General features: G+C 41.6%; 1 protein-coding gene across 2 annotated transcripts in view; it reads right to left on the bottom strand.

The window, feature by feature from the left end:
- The window catches only part of ANKRD28 (ankyrin repeat domain 28), a 113,259-nt gene that overhangs the window by 66,762 nt on the left and 21,662 nt on the right, over positions 1-24,835 (bottom strand). Inside the window, exons 1-2 of one of the 2 annotated variants that reach the window (XM_075271412.1) lie at positions 4,815-5,096; positions 2,650-2,733 (exon numbers count right to left, since the gene is read on the bottom strand). In XM_075271412.1, coding sequence (XP_075127513.1) covers positions 2,650-2,733; positions 4,815-4,964 — 234 coding nt within the window. In that variant the 5' untranslated portion in view covers positions 4,965-5,096. Of the gene's footprint in view, positions 1-2,649; positions 2,734-4,814; positions 5,097-24,835 lie in introns of those variants that run through there. The other variant, XM_075271413.1, reaches the window with a different exon arrangement.

Raw genomic sequence — 24,835 nt, 5'->3', positions numbered from 1 at the left:
CTAGGAGCTGGTGATCACAGAGTTAATAAGGGATGCAGACTGCGGTTGCCTGAAGTAGCCTTCACCATTGACTCCTATAAAGGCTATGCTCACGTCTGTGTTGAAGGCTAATGTAGCCATGGCGTTCCTGTGTAGGCAGCAGGGATTACTGATCCTTGGTGTTGCTACTGTAATGTATCAGTGCTAAAGGGACAGCAGTCAGAAGATCAATACTTCTCCTGCCGCTGTCATCGAGCAAGACAAGGATGGGGTCTGGACAGCTGAACATCCATTTGAGAACTCCTGTCTACATATGATGTCATTGAATGATCTATGGGGTGTTATCGTTAACACCTCCAGTGACTGGGCCCAGAATCCAAGTGGGCTTAACAGTTCACTCAGCACACTAGGGATAAACTTTTTTGATCTCTCCCTTCTGATTTCCTTTGACGGCTGGCAGTCTGTACATCCTAAATGTATGACCCTTGTAGTGTCCCAGACTCTCTGCCCTGAACAATCCCAATGCCCTCCCGTCTGCAGTGACGGAGGGCGGTAGTGAATGCATCAGGATACTAGAACTATCAGTCGGAGCAGAGGTGAAGCAGCTGGGGATCCCCCAATGCAGAGAGCCATAGGTACAGTACATAAAAGGGTCACCACCCAACATCTGCAATCATGGTACTGGGGGCAAACTAAGTATATCTAAAACGGTTCTCCCCATTGTCTAAATAGTACAGTCAGCAGTTTGAGGGGTCAAAGTTGGTAATAACCCCCTATAACACCCAGGAAACCGCTAAAGTCATGCTGCCAGACATTGAGCAGGATCCTATTTTGGGGACAAATCTCTAATCACTCTCCTGCATCCAGCCTAGTAACATTGCAGGAAGACTATATCATATCTGCTCTATCGCCAGAGACCAGATTAATAGAATTATACCGTATAATACTTTGTAATAGACAATAAATCACTGATCATACTGAGCAGCTTTTCATTTGTGCTGTCTGCAGTTGCATTCGATATCCTGAAATGTACAATATCCATCACAAATCCCACTCCATCTGCCTACTACCTACTGTCAGTCTCTTATAGAAACATTTCGTTTCACCAATAATGACGTTTTTTTCCACTAAACCGTTCAGTTATAAAAATGAATCACGTTGCAGGTGACTCCACAGTTTGTCACTGGCCAGCCTCCTGACTACACATTTTCCATCTGCTTCCCAGCTTTCCTTTACAGCTCACCCAGACAGACACTGTCCAAAAACTTATATATCCTCCAAAAAGGTCAGACAAGGCTACACCAGCAAAAATTTAACACCATCACCACCGACCTAAAATTAAGATTTTACCACCAAGACCATGGTAGATTTGCCATAAAACAGTATATTTTAGTAAGCGTTGAAGTACTGTGGAAGATGAAGAATGCAGTGGGAAGTGACTGAGCGCCAATACTAAGCTTTAACAATACCCTCAAAGGACATGTCTAAACAGGATGGTGAGCCTACACAACAGGTGAAAGTGGTGACCTTGTAGTAGTTATGGTGGAAACCTTTGTGGGAAACGGCATGCAGTTTCCTCATACTTGCTTTAAAACATAGCTGAAATTCTACCAAGGTCATAAAAGCCCGCAAGTGAAAAACCTCATGGGGAGCAAGACTAATGTAGCAAATCTTTACACGATTTTAAGAGCCTGTGTTACATCCGCATGGGTTACCCCATAATCAAAACGTATCACCTATTCAGAGGGGAGGTGGTAAGGGTAGTCGCTGGTGTACACAATCGAGTCAAGGATGCATGCTCCAGCTTCACTTACTATCTATGGGACTGCTGCAGCCATCACTCTCAAACAGTGAATGAAGGAGCGGATCACATGCTTACGTCCTACTCCATTCAGAGAGGGGACACAGAACCACAAGTGACCAGGCACTTAGGTAAAAAGTCTTGAAGATAGAACAACCACTTTAAAAGGGAGTCTTTTGGGTCCAAAATGCCACACAAACTAATAAGAGTACCATTAAGGAGCCTGCAAAATAAAGAGACATACATGCAACCATCTTTTTATAGATCTGCAGATCAGCAAGCACAGCAAATGAGCGTCAGAATGACCAGATTTGCCTAAAGACAGTTGCAAGTTCACCAACACTCCTGTGAAATTGCTGGCCAAAACTCCATTAGCAGTGAGTGACGTATTCTGATACTTAGCAAATTAGGACCAGACTCTCCAAAGAGAAGTACAGAGGCAGCGCTCACCCAAAAAGACTTTATTTGGTAACAGCACAGTATTCTGATACTGCCTCTCCTTCTTCAGGATTTTTAGGCCCCACCCCTAGTGCACTTGCAGACTGATTTGCATATGCACACAATGATTAACTCTGTATTGCTTCTTTGGGTTGTGGAGACAAGGAGAGTTTCTCCTCCTAAAAAAAAATCCACTGTACATGGCAGGTTACTAGATTATTATTATTTTTTTAAAGTGACAGACTTCCTTTAAGTTTTGGAGGTAATTCTGTTTTCGTGTTATAAAAGCAATGGGACTGTCAATATATCACTGTGCTTTATCTACTTGTACAACATGGGCATTTTTTTTTACACTTTGTTGGATAGTAGACAATCTTAACCAGGTGCTTTGGAAGAACCCCAGTATACAAACACACGTAGAAAACACTTACTTGAAAATTAACATCTTCCTTCTTGAATATCAGTGCCCGAACTTCATCCGGATCACCATTAAAAATTGCTTGAACTAGGGGAGGCTGTAAAAGAAGGAAAGAAATAAAAAGTATTATTTTAGGTTAGAAAAAAAATAAGGGTAAAACATAACAGGGTTGAAAATTTTAGAGGTGGTTTCCTCAAAACACATTAGATTTAATGGGGTGTTCCAGAATATGAAGACAATTGATACCAATGACCTATTCACATAGGACATCAGTATCAGATCAGCCATTGTCCATCACCCAGACTCTGCACAGACCAGCTGATGCGGCTGTAGTATATAAGGTATATAGCTGGAAGCGGCACTGCTCCTATTCGAATGAATGGGACTGCAATTCACCGAGCCAGCACTGCAGTGTAGAGAGCTTGTGGTCCATACACTGCAAGTCAATTCACTTGAATAGGAGCAGGGCTTCATTAGACCTGATAATGATATATGGCTTACAGTGGCCACATCAGCTGATTGTTGCGGGGTTCAGTTGTCAGACCCCACCGATCTGATCCAATCCTGTGGGTAGGTCATCAGTATCATTTATCATCAAGTACTGTACAACCCCTTTAAATGACCAGATTCAACATCATTCAAATACCGAGAGAAAACGGATCAGTCATGTTGGATTTCAACATGCCTGATCCTTCGTTGTTCAGAGATCTGACATTTTATTTTCAGTTTTCATACTAAAAATCACATGCACGCTGCTTGAGGCTGACCCTGCAAGTCTATGGGAGAGTCAGGTGGCCTTCAGCCAAATGAGGGTTTCCGGGGACAGTTCTTATGGCCACCTATAACTAACACAAATACTGGCGTCACATCTTATGCTCAAGCTGCGGTATGCCATAAGGGACATCTTTTGCCCTGAAGTTGGAAACAAAATTCTTACATTCTTTCAAAAGTTCCAACAAAAATTTGTGTCCAAAAAAAAAAAAAAAAGTTATTTGTTATGTTCCAGAGTGCCTAGAGCAAACAGTAGAGTAACATGCCAGAGGTTGTGTGTTAAAGGGCTCTAGTAGTGTAATAAAGGCAGCCCTAACCTGGATACAGTAAGTCTCCATGGGTGTCACAGTACAGATAAAGCTCTATAAACTCAGGTGGAACTCCGACAACTACTCATTACTTTATAACCACAGTAATGAAACCTGCAACCAAGTACAACTCCGAAACCCTGGAGAATCAGTACAGAACACCGTATCTATGGAAACCAAGTGACAACCTGCAAATATTTACTATGCCACTGTCAGGACGGAGTTAAAGATGATACTACTACTATGTACAGCTATAGCAAGTGAACACTTCTAATAAGCAAGAAAAATGCTTATTTTGTGGTTTGCCATGAAGCTTGTAGGCCTCACGGAAAAATTCTTTCCGCCCCAGAACACAGGATTTAACAGAAGAAATTCTGAAGTGTGACAAGGTTTCCATGGCTATAAATGTCAAACAGGCATCTATCCAATTCTCTGCTTAGAAAATGTATGGCAAAAGCATCAATTATACAGGAACATGAAAGAGTGCAATATGTATTCGTGCTGACAGTAGGTTAAAATAGAACTTTCTGCATAGCTAAATCATATCTTTATATATTATAGACACACATACCGTACATGTATACATACACGTATATATACACGAAAGAGAAGTCAAAACACTTACACACACAATATATATATATATATATATATATATATATATATATATATATATATACATACATACACATACATACACACACACACACACAAACTAAAATCACCACCAAGCAATGCAAACAACAATTTTTTTTTGCTTTTTTTGGGTGCACATAGAAGTAGTAACGTGACAACCAATGTGGCCTACACACAATACGCCACTCAGCTTTCCTGTGCCCAGTTATGCAGTGATACAAGGCAAGGATGTACCAGTATCTAAAAGACCTTCTCTAGGTGGCAGCACCTTTATTAGCTGTCAGTTCTCAAATACTTTAAGACATCACCAAGCTTTCTAGGAAACTGATGAATGACGAAATATAATTTTTAACCACATCATGACTTTGACTATTTTTTTTTGTATTATTTGCAGTTAACGATTCAGAATTCGAGACAAAGTAAATCTGGCGACAACCATAGTAACAAAAGCCCAAAGTCTTACCAACACAGGTCTAGGAGGTGCGTGACGATAGGGATTTCCATAACTCGGTAACTTGGAGGGAAAATCCGGGGACTCGTCCTCCCCCTCCTCCAAGACCACAATACACACGCGGCTCATTCGATCTTGCTTGGAGCCAAGGCTCTTTTTCATGTACTACTGAAACTGCAAAACAATGGCACAATGCCCACTCATGCCTTCACTCTATTCTACCACGAACCCAAACCTCAAATCTTATCATAAAGGGTAAGAGACCTCTTCAATGACATGGAAAAAAATCAATGCAGTGAAAAAAAATAAAAGCACTAATAAAAACAGCTAAAATCCATTGTGTTCATTGCATTATCTTGTAGACTACTGCAATGCCACAAAGCAAGCAAACATCCAGATTTTTCTTGCCCTGTTTAACAGAGATAATCTAAGAAACAATCCAATGTGCAGCCATAAAAGTCTTCTTTACTTATTTATTAAGGAGCTGGTTATGCTCCCTGCAAGGTCAGTGACTAAAACACACTAGTCAGCTGTTTCATGGCTGTACACAAATGCATCCTGCAAGGATCCGAAAAGGGTTTTCATTCATTGTATTGCCTTTACGTGTACTAATCCAGTTATGTAATCCAACGGGAAACCCAGCGGTCCAAAATCCAGGTCTACAAAACGAGAAACAATGAAGCCCAAAGTGGTAAAAAGCTCATTCACTTGTGATGACTCAGACCACAAGGGAGCTGGGTACTCATGGAGAATCGCTGCCAGCTAAATCCCAAAGGTCCCACATGACCGAAATACAGAGGATGTGTTTACTTCATTATGCCGGCTACAATAAGCCAAAGCAATGAATCTCCCTGAGCAAAACTGTCAAAGATTCTGGGCTTCTTGAGGAACTCCAATACTGGATGGCGATAGAGCTTCATTCACAAGGAGTTAGCAAAGTAGCACCCAAAGGCAACGGCATCCTTTGTAATCCTCCGCCACAGCAGGCATCCCTTCGCCCTTTAACATGCAAACGTCTTGATTCTTGATGTGCCAGGCTTGACGTTCCCATAAGCATCACACACTATTTAATAGGCTTCCTTTCAGCATCTCAGAATGACTCCTTTGTTGAGGAGATGCTTGTCGGAGCTGCAGAGCCCCAGGCGGCGGAGAGGTGGCTTGGAAGAGAGCAGACAGCCCTCACTCCCCCGGCACAAGCAGCATTCCTCCCCAGCTGTTGTGGAAAGAAGCAAACACTGCAGAGCTGCAGAATGAAATGCCTAGTAATGCTCACATGTTAGTAGGAGCTGGAGCCACCAGTAACTTCCTGTCATGAGGAGGGGCGCCAGTGCCCATTCTGCAGCAGTCACCAACTACATTGGCGGGTTAGTGACTAATCTGCAGCCAGTGGGAGGGGGCACATTTTACAACTTAACTTTCAAGGCTTTTTTTCCCCCTCGCAAGGATAAATGGTACATTTTGCTCAGTTAACCAGGACCAGCTTCAGCAAGAACTCAATGCCACATATGAAAGCAGTTACACAAACTGGGCACGCTGTATACAGGATAAGCCAGACTATTATCTCCGACATAACAGCCTCAAATTCTCCAAGAATAGAAGAATAAGATCAAGCGCGGATTACATATTACAGGCACGAAAGTCAAGGTTATACATCTGCCCTACTGGTGTAACTAGCGGGGAGGGGGCAGGACACTTCCCACAAACTTGTCATACTGGATATATAGATTTTTTAAATCTACCCAAGAATCTGTAACTCAACTTTCCCAAATTCATGAATGAAAACCTATCAAAGTAAAGCCGTTAAAAAGCTAGTCAGATCTAGGTAACAGGCACCTTTCACACTACACCTAGGCTTCTATCTGGATCCATACATCCCGAATAAAGAGGACCGTTTCCCACCCCCAATAAGTCCATCTCTTTACATCAATTAATAGCTGCCCCTTCACGGATTCTAGCAGAACCGGAATTTTATCTGTAGCCCCCCACCATTCATTAAAAAAAAAAAAAAAGTTTAGTTTTAGTGCCTGAAATGCTATTAGTCTCTGTACTGTCAGGTGGGCGGTGTCAGACAGGAGTAGGCAAAGGGTCCGATTCTGAGCTCTGACACTGACTGCCTCTGATTGGAGCTCTGAATCACACCCCCTGCCTGACACCGCCCTTCTGATATTATAGAGGAAGGGAATCATGGGAGACGTAGGCTAGGACAGCAGGAAGCATGTAAACAAATGCAAAGGATGCTAGGAGGTCCCAGAGAGAGCCACAATCACTCAAAACACTGCTAAAGGTATTTTGGTGCAATTGTTAACCTATTAACACTACAATGCCTTTTTAAAAAAGAAAAAAAATAACACGAGGCATCAAAACTAACTGCACTTGTGGCTTGGGAATGTGCTGGATTCAGTGGAACGGCAACTATTCGCAAATGCCAAGAACTTGAAAACACTGGCAGAGGTGGCGAACGGGCCTCTAACACCACAGATGCTTATGAAGGTCTCTGACTATTCATACACAACACCCAATGTCCAGAGAACTGCAACAGATCCAACCATATGAATGAGGCCATACTGTAGTACACTGCTGGCGTGCAGCACCCCTTCACTCTGAGAACCAATAAGGGATTTAAGTAGTCAGTAGCCCCTATACTGTGTATGGGTAAGGCATATCCAAGTGATACTGTAGATTAACACCTGCTTAAATGTAAATTATGAATATAAGTAAGTTACTTGGGGAACAATTCCTTGGACACAGACGCCACTCTTGGGGGAATTTAATAAGAATAAGGTTTCCTTTTCTAGTCTTAATTCTTCCATGGACATGAAATGCCCCAAATATATTCAGAGGTTTAAGCCTCCTAATACCAATGCATTTTGGGAGGTTTCTTGCACCAAAATTCCAATCCATGTGAGATATCAGGTAGAACTTCTTCTAGTATTCTGGTGACTGCGTCAGGTCAGGGCCCCCCAACTATACTTCACGAAAAACAGAATGGAAAAGAGGCAAAGTGGTGTATCCTGAGGCTGTGCCATAGAGCCACAACTTTTACAAAAGTTTTAATATTTCGATGAATTCCCCCTGACATGCACCAGGGATTCCCTGTTACCAGACTCCACCGGGCTCCTACGCACAGTCTGAACACCCTGTGCAGTCTAACCTCCTGACCCTCCTAATGGGTCAGCAATTTTCAAGGCTAAGAGGGCTCAAGTGGAGTTCATGTCTGTCTGCAAAGAGTCCTTTAGAGATGAATCATTTGTTGGTTTACTTGACACCTAATGTAGTTTTAGACTGCTCAAGGTTACTGCCCTCCCTCCACATTCGCTTCCCTGGATAAGAATAATCCCTGTAGGCAAGTTTTATTACTTGGGTGGAGATGGGCTTAATATTTTGTACAACCTTTCAATGAAATGTAAAATTAAACATGAACTATAAAAAGTCATTACACAAATGGAAAGACAACCTGGAGTATTTAGAATATTTACACGTACAATTTTACTTATATAGCACCAACATATTCCACAACACTTAGAAACCCAAATGCGAATTGGGCCTGCTTGTGGGGGTCCGCTTGAGGATTAGGTTTCCCTGAACAGAAACCTAGTCTATATAAAAAAGTGGTTACCTCAAGAAACCTGAAGACCACAGACTAAGGGCTCGCTCAAACAGGGGGCAGATTTTGGCACCAAGAGTGACGCGAGGAGCTGCATCACTCTCGGGTCAAAACCCGCCTGCCACGACCGTCACGGTTTCCCCCTCCGGAGTCGCATCAAATGAATGGGCCGATACCAGAGGTTGGTGAAGAAAGGGCAGCTCGCTATTTTTTTTTGCTAGCGAAAAAAGAACGCTAGTGTTCTCCATAGACCACCATTGTATGGAGGCGGATTTTGAGGTGAAATCCACTGTCAAAATCCGCATCCTTGCCCCAGTGTGAACTAGCCCTGACTTCGAAGAAGGATTAGTATCCGAAACGCGTCAGTCTGACGCCCCCCCTCCCCTTTTTTCCTATTCTATGTGTAGTGCTGACTTTTAGGCTGTTATAATAAAGGAGTAGTTTTTATTCAACATACTCCACTGCTTCGCTGGATGTTTTTTCCGTTGGATTTAGCCCTGATAGGTCCATGTGGTTCCTGCACGAAAAACAAAAATGCTGCTTGTAGGACTTCTCTGCATTTTTCATGCAGAGAGGTAAAAGGAATCCCCAAACACAGATGTAAGGTGGGCCTAAGATACATACTGTACATAGACAACATCTGACAAAAAAAATTACCATATCAAGCAATCGCAATGAGTACTGTCCATACAGTATATCAGAAGAAAATGGCCTAGTATACTGAAGAGGAGCAAAAACAGGGCTGCGCATGTCTGGTTTGGAATGAAGTTCCTTGATTCTTCAAGGGGCCAGACACTGCTTTAAAGGGTAACCCCCCTATAGGTGGCACTAGAGAGTTTTCTTCCATTTGGAGGAAGACCATACACTGAATAGCATTCCACATAGAAAGTGACAGCTTTCTGTGATTAGAAAGCAGATCCGCTTCTCCACAAACATCCTGAGCGCTCGGTTTGACATCAGCCATTAGTCAATCAGATGGTCGGCCCGTGGAGCCAACATGGTATCATAACTTGGAAATACTCGGAGCATGCCAAGCAGTAAAATGAGCAGGATAAAGGGATATAATTTTACTTGCCAAAATCTACTCGATATACACAGTCAAGGGCCAACATAACTTTATTATTGCAACCTTTCCCAGCATATAACCAATCATTGTGCAATGTTTATAGGCGTACATGACATATATAGAAAGAGCAGCCTGTAATTGTTACTATAGTAACATCGTAAGTAGGGGTTAAAAAAAGACCGACATTTGTTAATTTCAACCAGAAGAGGGAAGGGGACATGGATTGGGGTGGGGGTGGCTCTGTGCAATTGGTCGTAGTTTTCCTTTTAGATGCAGAGACCCCGAGGCGGCGAATACTGGGGGCAGATTTACTAATCCGCTCTAATTTTTAGACTGCACAAACTTAGCCTAGACAGTCTTAAAATGCTCCAGATTTTTCATAGTGGCTGGAGGATAAATCTGGTGTATATTTAGACTATCTAGTCTAAGTTTATATCAGATATTTGTAGGCTTTGTGCGATTTACAATAGCAATACAGGGGATGACATTTCTACAATGCTCATCCATATACTACATCTAAAGCCAATAAGACACATGCTGTGGGCTTAAAGCCTACAATGCCCATCACTTTGTGCTGTGGGTGTCACTGGTGGCTTCAACCAATGCAAAGGTTATAGGCTGCGGGAAACTTGCAGCGACAAATACCAACTACTACCACTATTACACCATGTATACGCTGCTGCAGGGGCAACTACACTTTTGCTGCCGAGAGAATCTAATTTTACTCCACATGCAAATAATCTGTTGAGTGCACTCAGGGTGGGGCCACACCGACGGGAGCACCATCTTTTGTGGTTGCTGCAAACCGCTCTCCATGGGACATATCAGTCTAAGGACAACAGTGCGTGATGGCCACAAAAATAAAGGGGTGCTCCAGCTGGGGAATTAAAAAAAAAAAACAAAAAAAAAAAAACACACCACACCTTTCCCCCACTAGTGTGAAGTATTACTAGGTATGTGGCAGCACAGGGGGCTTGACAGATCATCATTTCTTACTCCATTAGATTCAGTCTGCAGATTCAGTCCAGCAGTCTGCAAACCAGATAGCTTTTATGGAGAAAGAAAAGCCTCTGCAGGGATGTGTTTTATAGCTGCACTGAGGATCCATGTGGGTAAACATTTGTCGGCTGACGTATCAGCCCCTTTATATGCATCTGACGTTCAGATTAATGCGATGTGCAAGCCTCTGACGTAGGAAGAGGGGAACGAGAACAGCGCTGATAGAAATGCCACGCTTCCCTCCATCACAGGGGCTTCACATTCTTCTGCTTCAGCTGTCATATGGGATTAGCCACAATTCTACTGCAGTGTAAGCTCAGTCTGCAAATCACATGTGAGGACAAACAGGCAATGCGATTAGCACGGCAAAAGACTGAAAAACTACATGTATGCCCAAAGAGATTTCCACAGCCTCCAGATGAAGATTTTACTTTATGGATTATGACAATCTGAGATTACGCATTGAAATTCCTTTCATTATGCACAATAAAAAGGAAAAAAAAAAAAAAAAAAAAAAAAAAAAGCAGCTATATTAGGATTTAGGATATATATAGCAGGACGCTGTAGATTTCTGAATGTTTTACAGTACCAGTAAAGTGGATCAGAAAAATTTTCATCCTCAAAATGCATGGGAAAATTTTATTATATACACACACATATATACATAAAAAAAAACTGCACGTCAATTATATCGCCAATTTTCATGGTGTGGAATGTCAACACTGATAAAGCCTCCCACTGACTTCAATGGGTTCCTTTATCTGCTAGCGGAATAAAAAGCTAGCAGGACCCATTGAAGTCAATGGGAGGCTTTTTCTTCAGCGCTGAAATTCCACACCAAATTCCTCACCATTTTCCTCTGTATGAATGGACCATCACTACGGGGATATTGTTACTCCTTAGGGAGAGTCCACCATGTAGGTGTGTGGAGTCTTATAAAGCCAATTTCGCCCCACTGTGGGGGATTATGGGAAGAATATGAAAATATGTTTCCCGGGATGTAAATAGGGAAACACTGCCACTGTATGCTGCTTTCTATTGGAAGCAGCTCCCTTGAACATCATGCCCAACTTTCCAACAAGCCTTTAATTGCAATAATGTGCGATTTTGCCAAGTCAGTATCAGCCCAACTGTGGATGGCGCCGTTTCGATCTGATTGGATCTCATCAGCACAGTCTAGGGAGAACGGACTTGGCAGCGGTGAGCCTTCTAGACCAGATTATGGGGATATTGTCACTCCTTAGGGAGAGACCACCATGTAGATGTGTGGAGTCTTATAAAGCCATTTTCACTCCACTGTGGGGGATTATGGGAAAAATATATATATGTTTCCCAAGATGTAAATAGGGAAACACTGCCCTCTACATGACATGTAAATGGAGGACATTAGTTTACTTAGGGCGGGTTCACACCTGCGCCCGGTCTTCACTTTAGCCAATCCAGCTGGTGTGTCTTCTGCTGCGAGAAACAGGTTAGGGCACGGAAACCCAGACGTGCCGGACTTTGTATTCAGTGTATATATTAAAAAAAAAAAAAAAAAAAAAAAAAAAGTTTTGCCATGGAGAGGCGAAAGACGCACATGTGTGGTCTCTTTGCAAACCCATTCAAGTGAACTAACCAGCCACCGGGTTTCCACCCCATCCAGTTTCTCGAGGGAGAAGACTGAAACCCACCAGATTGGCTAAAGCGGAGAACAGGCACAGGCGCCATCACTGAATGAAAATTATTTGCACTTGACGACACAAAAAAGGAAAAGGAGGAGTTTACCCTGCAGCTGCCTTTATAGAAGCTATAGGAGGTATGTCCAGAAATTGGAAGTACTACATAGGGTTAAACGAGTCAATAAAGGTTTGGCTTCAAAATAGGAAAGAAAAAAAAAAATACCGATTTACACGAATGTGAAGAACTCCAAAGCCTAGTAAGACTAATGCAGACCCCAACATATGAGTTTATGTCAAGTTAAATTGGATAAAGGCTTTACATTGTATTTGATATAACCTACAGAACACAATGGGACTGTCAGACACAAGAAGCAGCAGAAGAATATTCCAGAAGAATCTCTGAATAAGTGTAACATAATCGAAGACCATGAGCAACTCCGCTCCACCCAACAGTCAGAACTTCCATCTCCTCCAATAGTATTGAAATGTGAACGAAACCGTTTATTGTACCAGAGAAGTCTGACTAAAAATCAAGGAATGGAAATTTGTGTCATCTCCAAGGATTCCCATGTGCGCAGCTCAGTACAGAAAGCTCCTAAGAAAACAGAGGGAAGAAATGAGGATTTTGTACAAGTCTCTAGCTGGGAAACCCCAAGAAATATGATTCACAATTTGGGTCTGTGGAAGGGTGGATGTAGCTATAAAAGTCCAGAGTGATGACTCACATGAGCGTTGGACCTTCCTAACCACATCACATTCACAGCCGTAACGGAAAAGCTTCTCATTTCATGCTCCTCCATGTGACTTAGAGTTTTGAAAAGTTAAAAAAAAAAAAAAAACCTCCAAGGCTCAAGTAAAAACGGAAAACTATCACAGACTTCCAGTCAGTCAATGAGGCAGTTGCTGAGCTTTATAAATATCTGCAGATACACAGAATTATACTAAAATACTATAAAATAAATTATACTACATAAAGACAGATTATTAACTCCGGGCTTATTGAGAGGGCCATAATGTGGTCATAGTATCCACTGCATTACTGTCACAAATTCTGACCACTCCACGGGTGATGATGCTCCTTTTCGAGTCTCAGACAACCCCCCCACCCCCTTTAGTCTTTTTAGGATGCAGCCATCTTTGAGCCTAAAGGGGGCATTCCCTCAGGGTAATGTGGCGCTGATTCTGCCACGATAACTCGCGGCAGAATCAGCACTGATAAGACTCCCAGTGACTTCAATGGGTTCCATTTAACGCACGTAACACATTGAAATCAATGGGAGGCTTTCTAACCCATTGATTTCAATGTGTTACATGCGTAAACCAGAACCCATTGAAGTAATTGTGAGTCTATCAGCGCTGATTCTGCCAGAATATACATATCAGCCCAGCCCTGCAAATGATGTTGCTGATGTGAATCAAGAAGCGCTCCTCCTAGTGAATCAGTGTTAGCGTTGCTTGGGGGGGGGGGGTTAATTGTGTTTTTGTCAATATGCAAATAAACTGTTAAGAGCAATGAGGGTGTTGCCGCTTACTGAAGTAATGACACCTTCATTGCTCCAAACAATTTACTAGCATATTAACAAAAAACTAAATATTTTGGCATTGAAAGCACCTACTCACAGGAGAAAAACACTAATTGACGTGACCTTAACCTACCTAGGGGGCTGGGTTGGTATGCTGGATTCTGGTAACAGAATCCCTTTTAAGTCACCAGTGTGCTGCATCTTAAACCATGAACTCCACTTAATAGGCGTTAGTGAGGTGAGCCTGACCCATCTGTCTTGCTAGCCTAATATGCATCATCATGGTGACAGACTCCCCTTAAAAAGGTTTTGTCAGGTGTGTTCTTTCCAAACTAACCAATAACCGCACCAGGTCGTGGGCATTCATAGACGTTAAAACATACCTGTGCGACCACCTATCGAGCAAACGCCATTATGTTTTAACCCCACTTAGTTTCCAGAGCTACCCATCTCACAGTGTATACAGCGGTGTGTAGCGTTCGTGTGCATCTTCCAGCAGACTCTTCCCCCTCCCTTCCCCATACACTAATATGAAAATCATAACTCCGTTTGATAAGTGGAGAAGGAAACATATTTAACAATGCATATGGCAAAGTTTCTTATATTCACTTTTACTATTCATTTATGAAAAGTTGTTTTATAAATTGGACTTCAATGGACAAGTCTAGATAAATTATAATATAATGTTCATCAGTACGTTGTACAAGCTTTCTTACATTTATTGCTTTGCTATTCCCTTAACATTATAGCAAATAAAGGGGTTTTTTTTCATCCATGACACTTTTGACAATGGCAGAATCCTTGCCTTTCCTCTTTCACAGATGTCAGCCACTATGCATGTACAGTCACGAGGAATCTAAGCTTCTCCCAGGGTAGGAAAGATATAAAACAGAAGGCAGCTGGGAATCATACAAAATGTGCACTAATGTAACATACAATGATTTATATACCAGTAGCTCCATTACAGCTCACATCACTTGTATCCTATTGGGGTTTCATCCATGCAAAATTACGTAATGATAGGAATTTATGGTGTAGCAGAACTGCTGTAAATGCTTCGTATGAGGCCCCTACAGGGGACACAAAGTATTACAGATTCATTGAGCTCTATGTAATAGACATACTGGGTCTCCCAGGGGTAGTACCAAAAAAAGACCCAATGCAAAAGAACAGCTCCAGATATGTCTGCCCCTTCCTGATAACTACAGCTAAGCGAGCACCATAGACAGAGTGCCAGCTGTAAAAATAGAGACATCATCAGTTGCAATGGTGGGGATTACTGTGCTCTCTGGTCCCAGCCGTTAAAACCCCTTAAAGGGGCATTCCCACAACAATCATATTTCATGAAAAGTACTACCTATTGAAAGTGTAGATGACAAAAAAAAAACAAAAAAAAAACACAATGAAACCCTCCTATCCCAACCACTGTTGCCGGTGGATATGACTTATAGCCCTTCAGTTTGTGTTTGACCACCTTATACCCGCTTATCAGCATGGATGTGCCCTAATAGATGGAGCATGTGCAGATCATGAATGATTTCTGTAAGGATGGCCAGTTAGGAAGTGCACAGAGAAAAGGGCACCTGGGAAATGTAGTAGCAGACAGTCACAAAGTGCATAATAAGGACCGCTCACTCTGGTCATTGCAAGCTAAAAGAGTAATTGCTATTGGGGTGCTGGTCTTGAAAGAGAGGGTGCATAAGTAAATCTGCATGGCTGAATTTTGGGAAAACCCCTTTGACTGCAACGGCAGCACCTAGGTGGTAAGGCAGAGGTAGGGGGTCCCATGACCCAATCAAGGTGTATGAGTTACCATAGGAACTAGCGGCCTATTAAAGACTCATTACGGTAAGTCAGATGTCTATTAGGCTGTGTCAATGTAACAGAAAAATATTTTTTAAAAAAAATACCGAGTCAAAATAGTTCATGCTTTGCAGGGGTTAAACTAAAGAAAACGTTAGTAAGAAAGGACAATGACTTTCTCAAGATGTTACTTATAACATACAGGAAATAAAGGCATGACTCAGATATGATTTTTGGTGTAATAGCAATGCTTTTAGATTTGTGGTAACAGAAACAAATGTCTATTTGAGCAGGGATCTGGCGCGCTTAGAACATTCCATTTTAGCTCAAAGGGAGGTTATTTAGCAGAAATACACTGAGCCCAATTCAGAATTAATGGAAAATGGATCCAGGGCTTCAAAATATAAATATCCAATATGCAGAGAAATGTATAAACATACAAAGCTCGCATAAAATGTGCAGCCAGGCACAAACATACCAGGATACTTTTCAGTATGTTGTAAAGGCAGCCAAAATGACCTAGCTCTGTAACATACAATATGAATGGAGTTTTAGTTGCCAGGATTTTGGGATTGTGGTAAGTGAAACAGAACATGGGGATCAGATGTTACTAACGCAGAAAACCTATAAAACATTATAGTGGCAATCATTTTATTTCTTTACCAAAAAAAAATAAAAAAAATATATATATATATATATATATATATATATATATATTTTATGAGAAAATATTACAGAAATAAATGTAAATGTTTAGAGAGAGATTAGGAGAGTTTATGAACGGAGTAAACTGCTGACAGACGGGGGTTAATCTCCAGCAGGAAATAAGGATCATGCATGCCGATAGTCCCTGATCCTTTCTTTGGCCATAAATCTGCCACCGGAGAGCTGTTGGTAAGAAACAAGTATCATCTGCATAAAGAAGCAAAAAAAAAAAAAGGGGGGGGTCAGGGTGTTCTGACATGAACCTGTTTGTAGTGTAATCTTATTAAGTTACTGGTGGCGTTTCTCTTAAGGTATATGCTCTCTTCTGAAGCACTGACATCTCTCTCTGCTCCTGTAATACACACAGAGCTCCTGAGTTTCACAATCTTGACTCCCGTAGATGTACATTGTGAGTTTGATGCACACTGCAGTGTTTCTTGTATGAACAGGAAGTCAGAGGAGCAAAGAGCTGGTCAGTAAGAGAGCATATAACTTTACAAAAAAGTTATTTACTATTACACTGCACACAGGTTCATGTTTAAATAGGAAAAGGGGGAGAGATTTTTTTTGTTTTACTGGTGCATCAAAAAACAAAAAAAAGTATCCTTGAACACCATTTATTTTGTTTCTTTTTTCTTTTAGAAATATAGAATGCCAAAAGAAAGATTAGGAGCTTACTGTGTATGGTTTATAAATAGAATGCAATAACACAATATGTAGTAATTCACTTTGCAGGCAGTCAAAGAAACAGAGGACCTGTCATCACTCCTGACTTCTCTTGTAGTATTCCTTGTGGAATAATAACCCTGAAACATCTTCTCAGAACTCTGCAATATGCTCTTCCCTAGGTTATTCCGCCTCCAGGTGGGGGATATCCCTAACGTTGGTCATGATTGGCACTGATTGTATAGTGTCAGACTGTGTAGGGGCAGGTCCCTAACTGGTAACACCCAATTGTCAGTTTTTTGGAGGAACAAAAGAGAAACTGCACAAACTATAGGCTTTGGAGAAAAGGTTTTAAAATTATTGTGAGGAACGCAATTTCATACTGAAACGGACAAGTCATGAAAGATTAAATATTTCTGCCACACCACTGGCCAAGGTAAGACTTCAGAACTGTGAAGTCGGAGTTGGAGCTAGTCTTGGGTGGAGATGGAAAAAAAAAAAAAATAAATCACCGACTCCAACTTTGGTTTCAAAATAAAGTGTTATAAAATTAAATGATTATTCTAAGTAATTAGATGTATGGTTTGAAGCCTATATAATTCTATATGAGGTCAATTGCTGGCTATTTTGTCAATTAAAAGAGCTTTACACCTTCTGTCTGTTCTTGTGAAGGAGTCGGAGTCAGGCTGTGGGAAAATAGAGTCCGAGCTCTGACCTTCGTACTCCACAGCCCTGGTGGGCAGGAGGTAACAGATTTGTTATACAACATTAGAAATCTGTATGGACAAAACATGGCAATGCTGTAAAGCTGAAATTCCTCAATTACTGACGGACAAGCAGTTTCCTGGAAGGTATCTGAGAAACAAGACAGACCAAAACAGCCTTCAAGAAATAACGAAGAGGGAAGTATGCACATATAGGTGCTGAGTGTATCATGGGAGAAAATGCTCAGTTATGCATAGGTTTAGTATTCAGTGCTGTCAACCCACTACGTGGAATTGCCCCCCCCCCCCCCCCCCCAAAAAAAAAACAAAAAACAAAAAAAAAAACATGGAAGTGAGGCAACAAGGCGATTCATAGAGAAAGTGTTTATCGGAGTGATCTGCCATTAACAACCACCCATAACATCTTCTCATATTTGTCTATGAAACCACAAAGTTCCACTAACGCTATGTTTTATAATTAACCCCCGAATACACTTCACATGGGGAATTGATTAAAAGTACAAAGTTAAAATTTCCCTTGCATTCCTTTAAGTTCCATTCCCCGGGGAGTACAAAACCTTGCTGCGAGCACACTATACCCTGCAGCTCTTCATTATGCCACAGACGCTACACAGACAAGATGCAAACCAGGCTCTCAGATGGAAAACATCGCTCCATCCAAAGACTATAAAGCAAGCTAACCCAAACAATGATGGGTTTGCTGTTGCTCCAGCAACATCATAAAAACCTTGCTAGGTAGTAATTCTGCTAGAGCAATGCTGCTATTGAAAGTGCTGACCAAGTAACCCGAACTCGACAGTGCATATCTAACAACGCCGCTCGGCTGATGCCTCTGTATCAGACCGTTTACTTACACACTGTATGCCTACCGAAAAGTGACATTAACACTGCAAGATCACAATAAAGACAGCTGTGACAGCTCCAGGTGGCATGGCTAGGCACGTGACTCCCACGCAGAGCTAAAAAATAAGATGCGAAAAGTTTCATACACAATACAAAATTTAAAAAAATAAAAATAAAAAAAAAATCTACATATATACTATAACAAAGAAAACTTTATATTAAAAATAACATTTTTATATTTAAATATTTATTTCTAATCTGGTCTATTTAAACTACTAGATTTCCATTGTATTCATTCATAAATGGGGTTTAGATAGTACAGATACTCTACTGCTCCCAGCACTGTCTACCATACATAAGAAAGCTCCTTTTGTTTTTCAGGTTTTGCTGCCACCTAGTGGAAAAAAGGTACAGTGCTAATTTTGGCTAGGCAAACAACCCAGCCAATGTCATTAACTTAACATCTCATAACTACAAAACAACAACTTGTGTATTCATTTGATGGAATTCACATGACTGTTGATCTGCTGATTAGCCCCAGGACCAACACCTCTGCCCTTATCAGGACTGGCATTTCAAGTGTTCAGTGGCACAAATGCCATGATGTAAAAGACTTCTGTCACAGTGGCTCCGGATGTGGAATCATTTCCTTACAATGTAGACATCCTCTTGCCAAATTTTACACAGGAACATACAGCGCAGAACAGCAGGACAATGCATCTACTGATGGACTGGGTGCCTGCAGAGTATACAAGGGATTAGGGCATGTATACAAGGGGAATTCTAGGAAACCCTGTTTTCTTAGTAGTAGATGGAAAGACAAGGTACTTTAAGGCTATGGCCACACACAAAACAAATGCAGAACAAAATGGAGCAAGAACGCAAACCCAAAACTTGCATTTTTTATTAGGTTTTTGCCGTTTTCCAGCGCACAAATCTCCCCCATATAAGTCTATAGGGGGAAAAATGCAAAGCTTTGGCAGCAAAAACTAACATTTACCCTGTTTCTCAGACGTGCTGACCTGAGATTTACACAGTGGTTTTTCCTGCAATGTGTGGATGACATTAAATGAAACCACATTCACTGGGACTCAAAAACAGTGTTTGACACTGAAGCAGCCAAAAATTCTGTTTCTGTAACACGTGACCCAGACGAGACTTACAGGGAAGACGTTACCATGTCCAGCATTACTATGACAGCTGGTCTGCAGGTGCTGGAGCAAGGGCTTGGAATATTTGCTCCCTGTTGTGATGCTAAAATAAAGAATCTTGGCGAGATACCCTATATTTTATTTTATTTTTTACAGTTTTAAACACTTTTTTCTCTATATCCACGGGCAGGTGGCTCAACACAGCAAAGCCAGGCACTATCAGGTCTGGAAGAGTAGGATTTTTCATCAATAATTTATTCTCTAATGGACTTATACACTACTGCAATGCATTATACTAGAGTCTATATAATCCAAAGGTAAGCCATCAGTTTTGGCCCCCAACACTACTATAATGGTGATGCGATACACAATATATATGTGGAAGAGATGCTGAGAAAATTGGGTTTTAATCCATCATGTACAGTAAACTTATACAGATGTCAAGAGTCCTAGGCTCTGGGCTGTAAACAATCCCCTCTACTCCTGAGTGATGGCACTAGTGGACCCCTGTGTTACATCTATCCAGTATTGTAGAAGATGAAGGAGAATCCGTATCATCCCAATTTATTAGGATTAGGCCCAGTTCACATCTACACATGATTTACCGCTCGGGGAATCTGCTCGGACACCCCACCCCCAAACGGAAACCTAATCCGCATAAAAAAGCAGTCACCTCAGGAAACCTGCGGACCCCATAGACCAGGGGTCCTCAAACTGTGGCCCGAGGGCCATATGCGGCCCGCCAAGCACTTCTGTCTGGCCCAGCCGACAGCGCTGGCAGGTGTGCATTTATAATGAAGTTCCTGGGGAGCTCGGGCCAGGCCATGGAGCGCACTTCACTTTACCTATTGGAGGTCACCGCTCCTGATGTCTGTGCGATTTGCTCTGCCTCCAGCCCACTATTTAAAAAGTTTGAGGACCCCTGCCATAGACTATAATGTGGTTCCTGCTCAGTTTCTGCACATAAAGATGCAAACTGCTGCTTGCAGGACTTTCCTCCGCCTTTTTCGTGCAGAGAGGAGAACGGAATGGCCTGAACGCAGATGTGAACCAGGCCTTAGTTGGCATACACACCAGTTTCAAAATAAAGGGTTTATTCGTAAAGGATGTGCAAGAAAATTGACAAAACAAAATCTGTGCTGTGCGCCAGGTAATTGCAGTTTAATGCTGTGTGGTCACCTACCCCAATAAGAGACCTGATAGTGCTTTGAAAATTGGACAAAAAAAAAAAACCCACATCTGTGCTGCTTGTTGAAACACAATTAATTTGACACATGGCAGGTACAAGTACATCGAATTTCTGGTGCAAGTCTAGTCACATTTAGCTTAGTTAATCTTTCCAGAGTCTGTGTCACTTACTTTACTGTCAGGGGGGGACATTCCTCACAGCTCAGTAATGCCCATAGGCTGTAAGGGCCGCCATTCTCACAGTGTGGAGATATTTGTACTGAAATTGACGGCACCAATATCTCCGGCACTGGGGATTGTAGGGTTATAGGTTGGACTTTTTGGACTGATGTCTTCATCCAACCTCATCTACTATGTAACTATGTAAACCATGAAAGCCAACTTTGGCACGGTTGGCTTTCTAGTGGCCTATAAATACCACACATCTGAGAACGCCAAAGCTCCTTTTTAAGGCTGAGTCCCCACATTGCAGAAACTAAGCTTTTTTTGTTGCAGATTTTGTTGCGGTTCTTTGATCCAAACCCAGGAGTGGATTGAGTAGAAGGTACTAGTAGAAGAACTTCATACATATTCCCCATTCCTTTTGCAGCCATTCTTGGCTTTGGCTCAAAAAAAAAAAAAAAATAAATAAATAAAAATCTGCAACTAAAAAAAAAAAAAAAAAAAAGCGCTGCATTTCCGCAACATGAGGCCTCAGCCTAAAGCAGCCACTACATATCACATGGAAAGTAAGCAGCATGGCTCCCTGCATGCAAACATTAGCGGAAGCAGCTGATCTGCAGGGTTCCTAGGTGTCGGATCCTAACACATCTAATATTGACAAGCTATCCTAATGATAGGCCATCAATGGTAGAAAGAATCATTAGCTGTTTAAGTAATTTGGTTCCCAGGGGTTTCCTAGCCCTGTTGCACAGAGCACAGTCAAAAGAACATTTACTTCTCATCTGCAAATATATCAGCCCTCTATTGGAAAGACGACTCTACAAAGACGCCTCATGACACCAACTTAGCTTTCTCTCAGTTATATATATAACACCAAGAATATGGATGAGTCAGGGGCCAGAAAAAGAAAACCTTGAAACGCCTTCTTATGACTAAATTACTGAGAGAACTTTGCATATCATTACAAAGACACAGCAATGGGTCACATAGAAAATAAGCTCTCTGATCGAATTTTAAGAAAATGCTAAAATATATTTAATGGCATTATCTGGCTCCAAATCTCCTTCACACTGATCATGTGTGACCTGTGGGAATCCACCACTCAGACCACACAGATAAGCAGTTGTAGTTTCCTCTGGCTGCCAAAATCTGCAAGTGGATAGGGAGCGAGTGCAGCACCTCTCCTATACAATAGGAACAGCACAGTAGACCCCCTCTACAGCATAACTGTGCTTTTGGGGAATTGCAGCGCTGCCGCTTATCCACAAGCAGGTGTCAGAACCCACAGACTGCACATTTATTACTAGAGATGAGTGAGTAGTAGTCGATGGAGTAGGTATTCGAGAGAATACTACGGTACTCGAAATATTCGTACTCTGTCGAATACCACGCGATAAACGTAAGAGCATTTACCACATGGAATTCGACCGAGTACTTAGAATACCGTAGTAGTCGATCAAACACTACTCATATCTGTTTATTACTTATATTGTTGATATGGTCATCAGACATAAAAAACCTCTAATATACTGCATTGCAAATTTATTTCTCCGACTTCAATAAAAAAGTAGAGCAAAGAAAGAGCGCATAGTACAAAAGTGTTACCGGTACATATATATGTGGACAGCATTAAAAACAGTTATTTGGGACCCTAAACTACCCACAGGTCTTTATGGACTTGTGGTTTAGTGTCCCAAATCAATCTGACCTTTTAACCTGCCACATCCTTAGCAGCAACAAGAGATAATCCAATACTGATAAAAGCCATCTAATAGACTGATCATCCGGATTCTGAAGTGGAAACGTCTAGCCTGAGGCGCCAGAAAGAGGACATTCAGTGATCAACAATTCAGAAGCAGTTGTATCAGATGAAAAAACTGCATTTAAGAGGACCTTTCATCACTTGGGGCACATGCAGTCTTATATACCGCTAGAAAGCAGACAGTGTGCTGAATTCAGCGATCTATAGGCTTTGCCAACCTGTGCCTCAGGTGAAGAGCTATCTGTGCCGGTACCGGAGCTCTTCATCGTCAGAAGGGCGTTTCTGATAGTCAGGAACGCCCTTCTTCACAGCAGCGCCTATAGCACTGTACTGTGAGACCAGGGAGGATCGCTTCCCTCCCCTCCTGATAGTACTCGTCCTTCTGACGGTGAAGAGCTATGTACCAGCACTGATAGCTCTTCACCGGGGGCACAGATCATGAAAACCACCAGTGCACTGAATTCAGCACAGTCGACTTTCTACTGGTGTATAAAACCACATGTGCCCCAGGAGGTGAAGGGTCGTTTTTAAGGCTATGGCCCTATGCAGCAAAGCTGTGGGGAGAGAAAAAAAGAAAAAAAACGCTGTGGATAAGACCACGGCAGAAACCGTTATTTCTGCAGCATTTTTCATATAAAGTTTGCAGAGTTTTCCTTTGCGGACTTTCTGCCAGTGTTTCCATAGGTATAATTGACATGCTGCAATTTTCAAAAACGCTGCATATTTTTGTTCTGTACTGTGTGGCTAGGAAGCCAATTCTTCAAATGCATCTTATAACACAGCTTTCCAGGAGTGGAGTAGAATGACAGCTGATCACCATATGCAGTAATGCCTTTCATACCTGGTTAGGCTAGTGTTTTGACAATGATTTTTTTGACAATGATTTTTGGTTGTTGTCACAGATACGTCAATAGGCTAAATAGAATCCATTTTAATATAGTCTGAATGTAGACTTAATTTTCCCATAGGAACACACTAAAGTCATAGTATAGTCATAATTCCCTTGAGCCCTGGCATTGTGACGCCTGTCACTTTAGGCAATAGAAGCGTAGCAGAAAGTCAATTTCACCCACTCAAGTTTCACCCATGAAATAAGACATACTGTCCAGTATAATCTGGAGACTCCATCGCAGCGACCGCCAAAAATTTTTTCTGTCATTTTAAGTTAAAAAGAATGAATCCAGTTATAGTCAATGGGGTCTGTTGGGCACCTTTGGTGTCTGCTATTTTAGCGGTCTGCATTTCCATTGCTCTGGTCTCCCAATGAACCAGAACACCACAAACAAGGGGGCAGATGTGAACATAAAGTAAGACTGGTTCCCATTCCTGCAACTATTTTTTACATGCGTAAGTGTTTGCTGCAAATTTCTCACACCAAAATTTACAGCAAATCCGCATGTAGAATTTTTTTTTTTTTTTTTTTAATTTAGATTGTGAGCCCCATATAGGGATCACAATATATTATTTTGCCTATCAGTATGTCTTTTGTAGAATGGGAAGAAATCCACGCAAACATGGGGAGAACATACAAACTCCTTGCAGATGTTGTTCCTGGTGGGATTTGAACCAAGGACTCCAGCACTGCAAGGCTGCAGTGCTAACCACTGAGCCATCATGTTGCCCCAATCTGCATGTAGATTTTGTTACTAATTTCACCCCTTTTATTGAAAGGTGAAATTTAGAGAGAGAAAAAAAAATACATGTTGCAAAATTGCACACCATGTCCATTTCCATGCTAAAAAAAAATAAACATTTCAATGCTTTTGTAACTTAACCAAATGAAAATTTAAACAAAATCTGTGCGTAACCAACAACATATACAAGTACCATGAAGGAGAGCTGGGGCAATAGCAGGGATCTGAAGGGGACAAATACTGGGGAATTATCCGAAGGACAGGATATTAATATTGGTCATTTGATTGAGCTGCTCGCAAAGGCACAAGAACAGTACAGCTCTGTACAACGCATAGTGGTGGGGAAAGGTACTGCAGCACTGATCCTATTTAGGAAACTCTTATCACTGTATTAGACATTCACTGCTTCTGAAGGACACAACAGCCCTTTAATACGGGACTTAGATTAAATTTTTACTTTAGTGTTTTATATTTCCACCAGTTACATTAACATGAAATGGATGGAAAATGCTCTAATGTTTCCCAAAAGATTGGAAAGAAA

This window comes from Leptodactylus fuscus, chromosome 4, assembly GCF_031893055.1.
Source record: "Leptodactylus fuscus isolate aLepFus1 chromosome 4, aLepFus1.hap2, whole genome shotgun sequence".
NCBI lineage: Eukaryota > Metazoa > Chordata > Amphibia > Anura > Leptodactylidae > Leptodactylus > Leptodactylus fuscus.
Note: the sequence above shows the minus strand (reverse complement) of the source record. Positions and strands in the feature narration are given on the sequence as shown.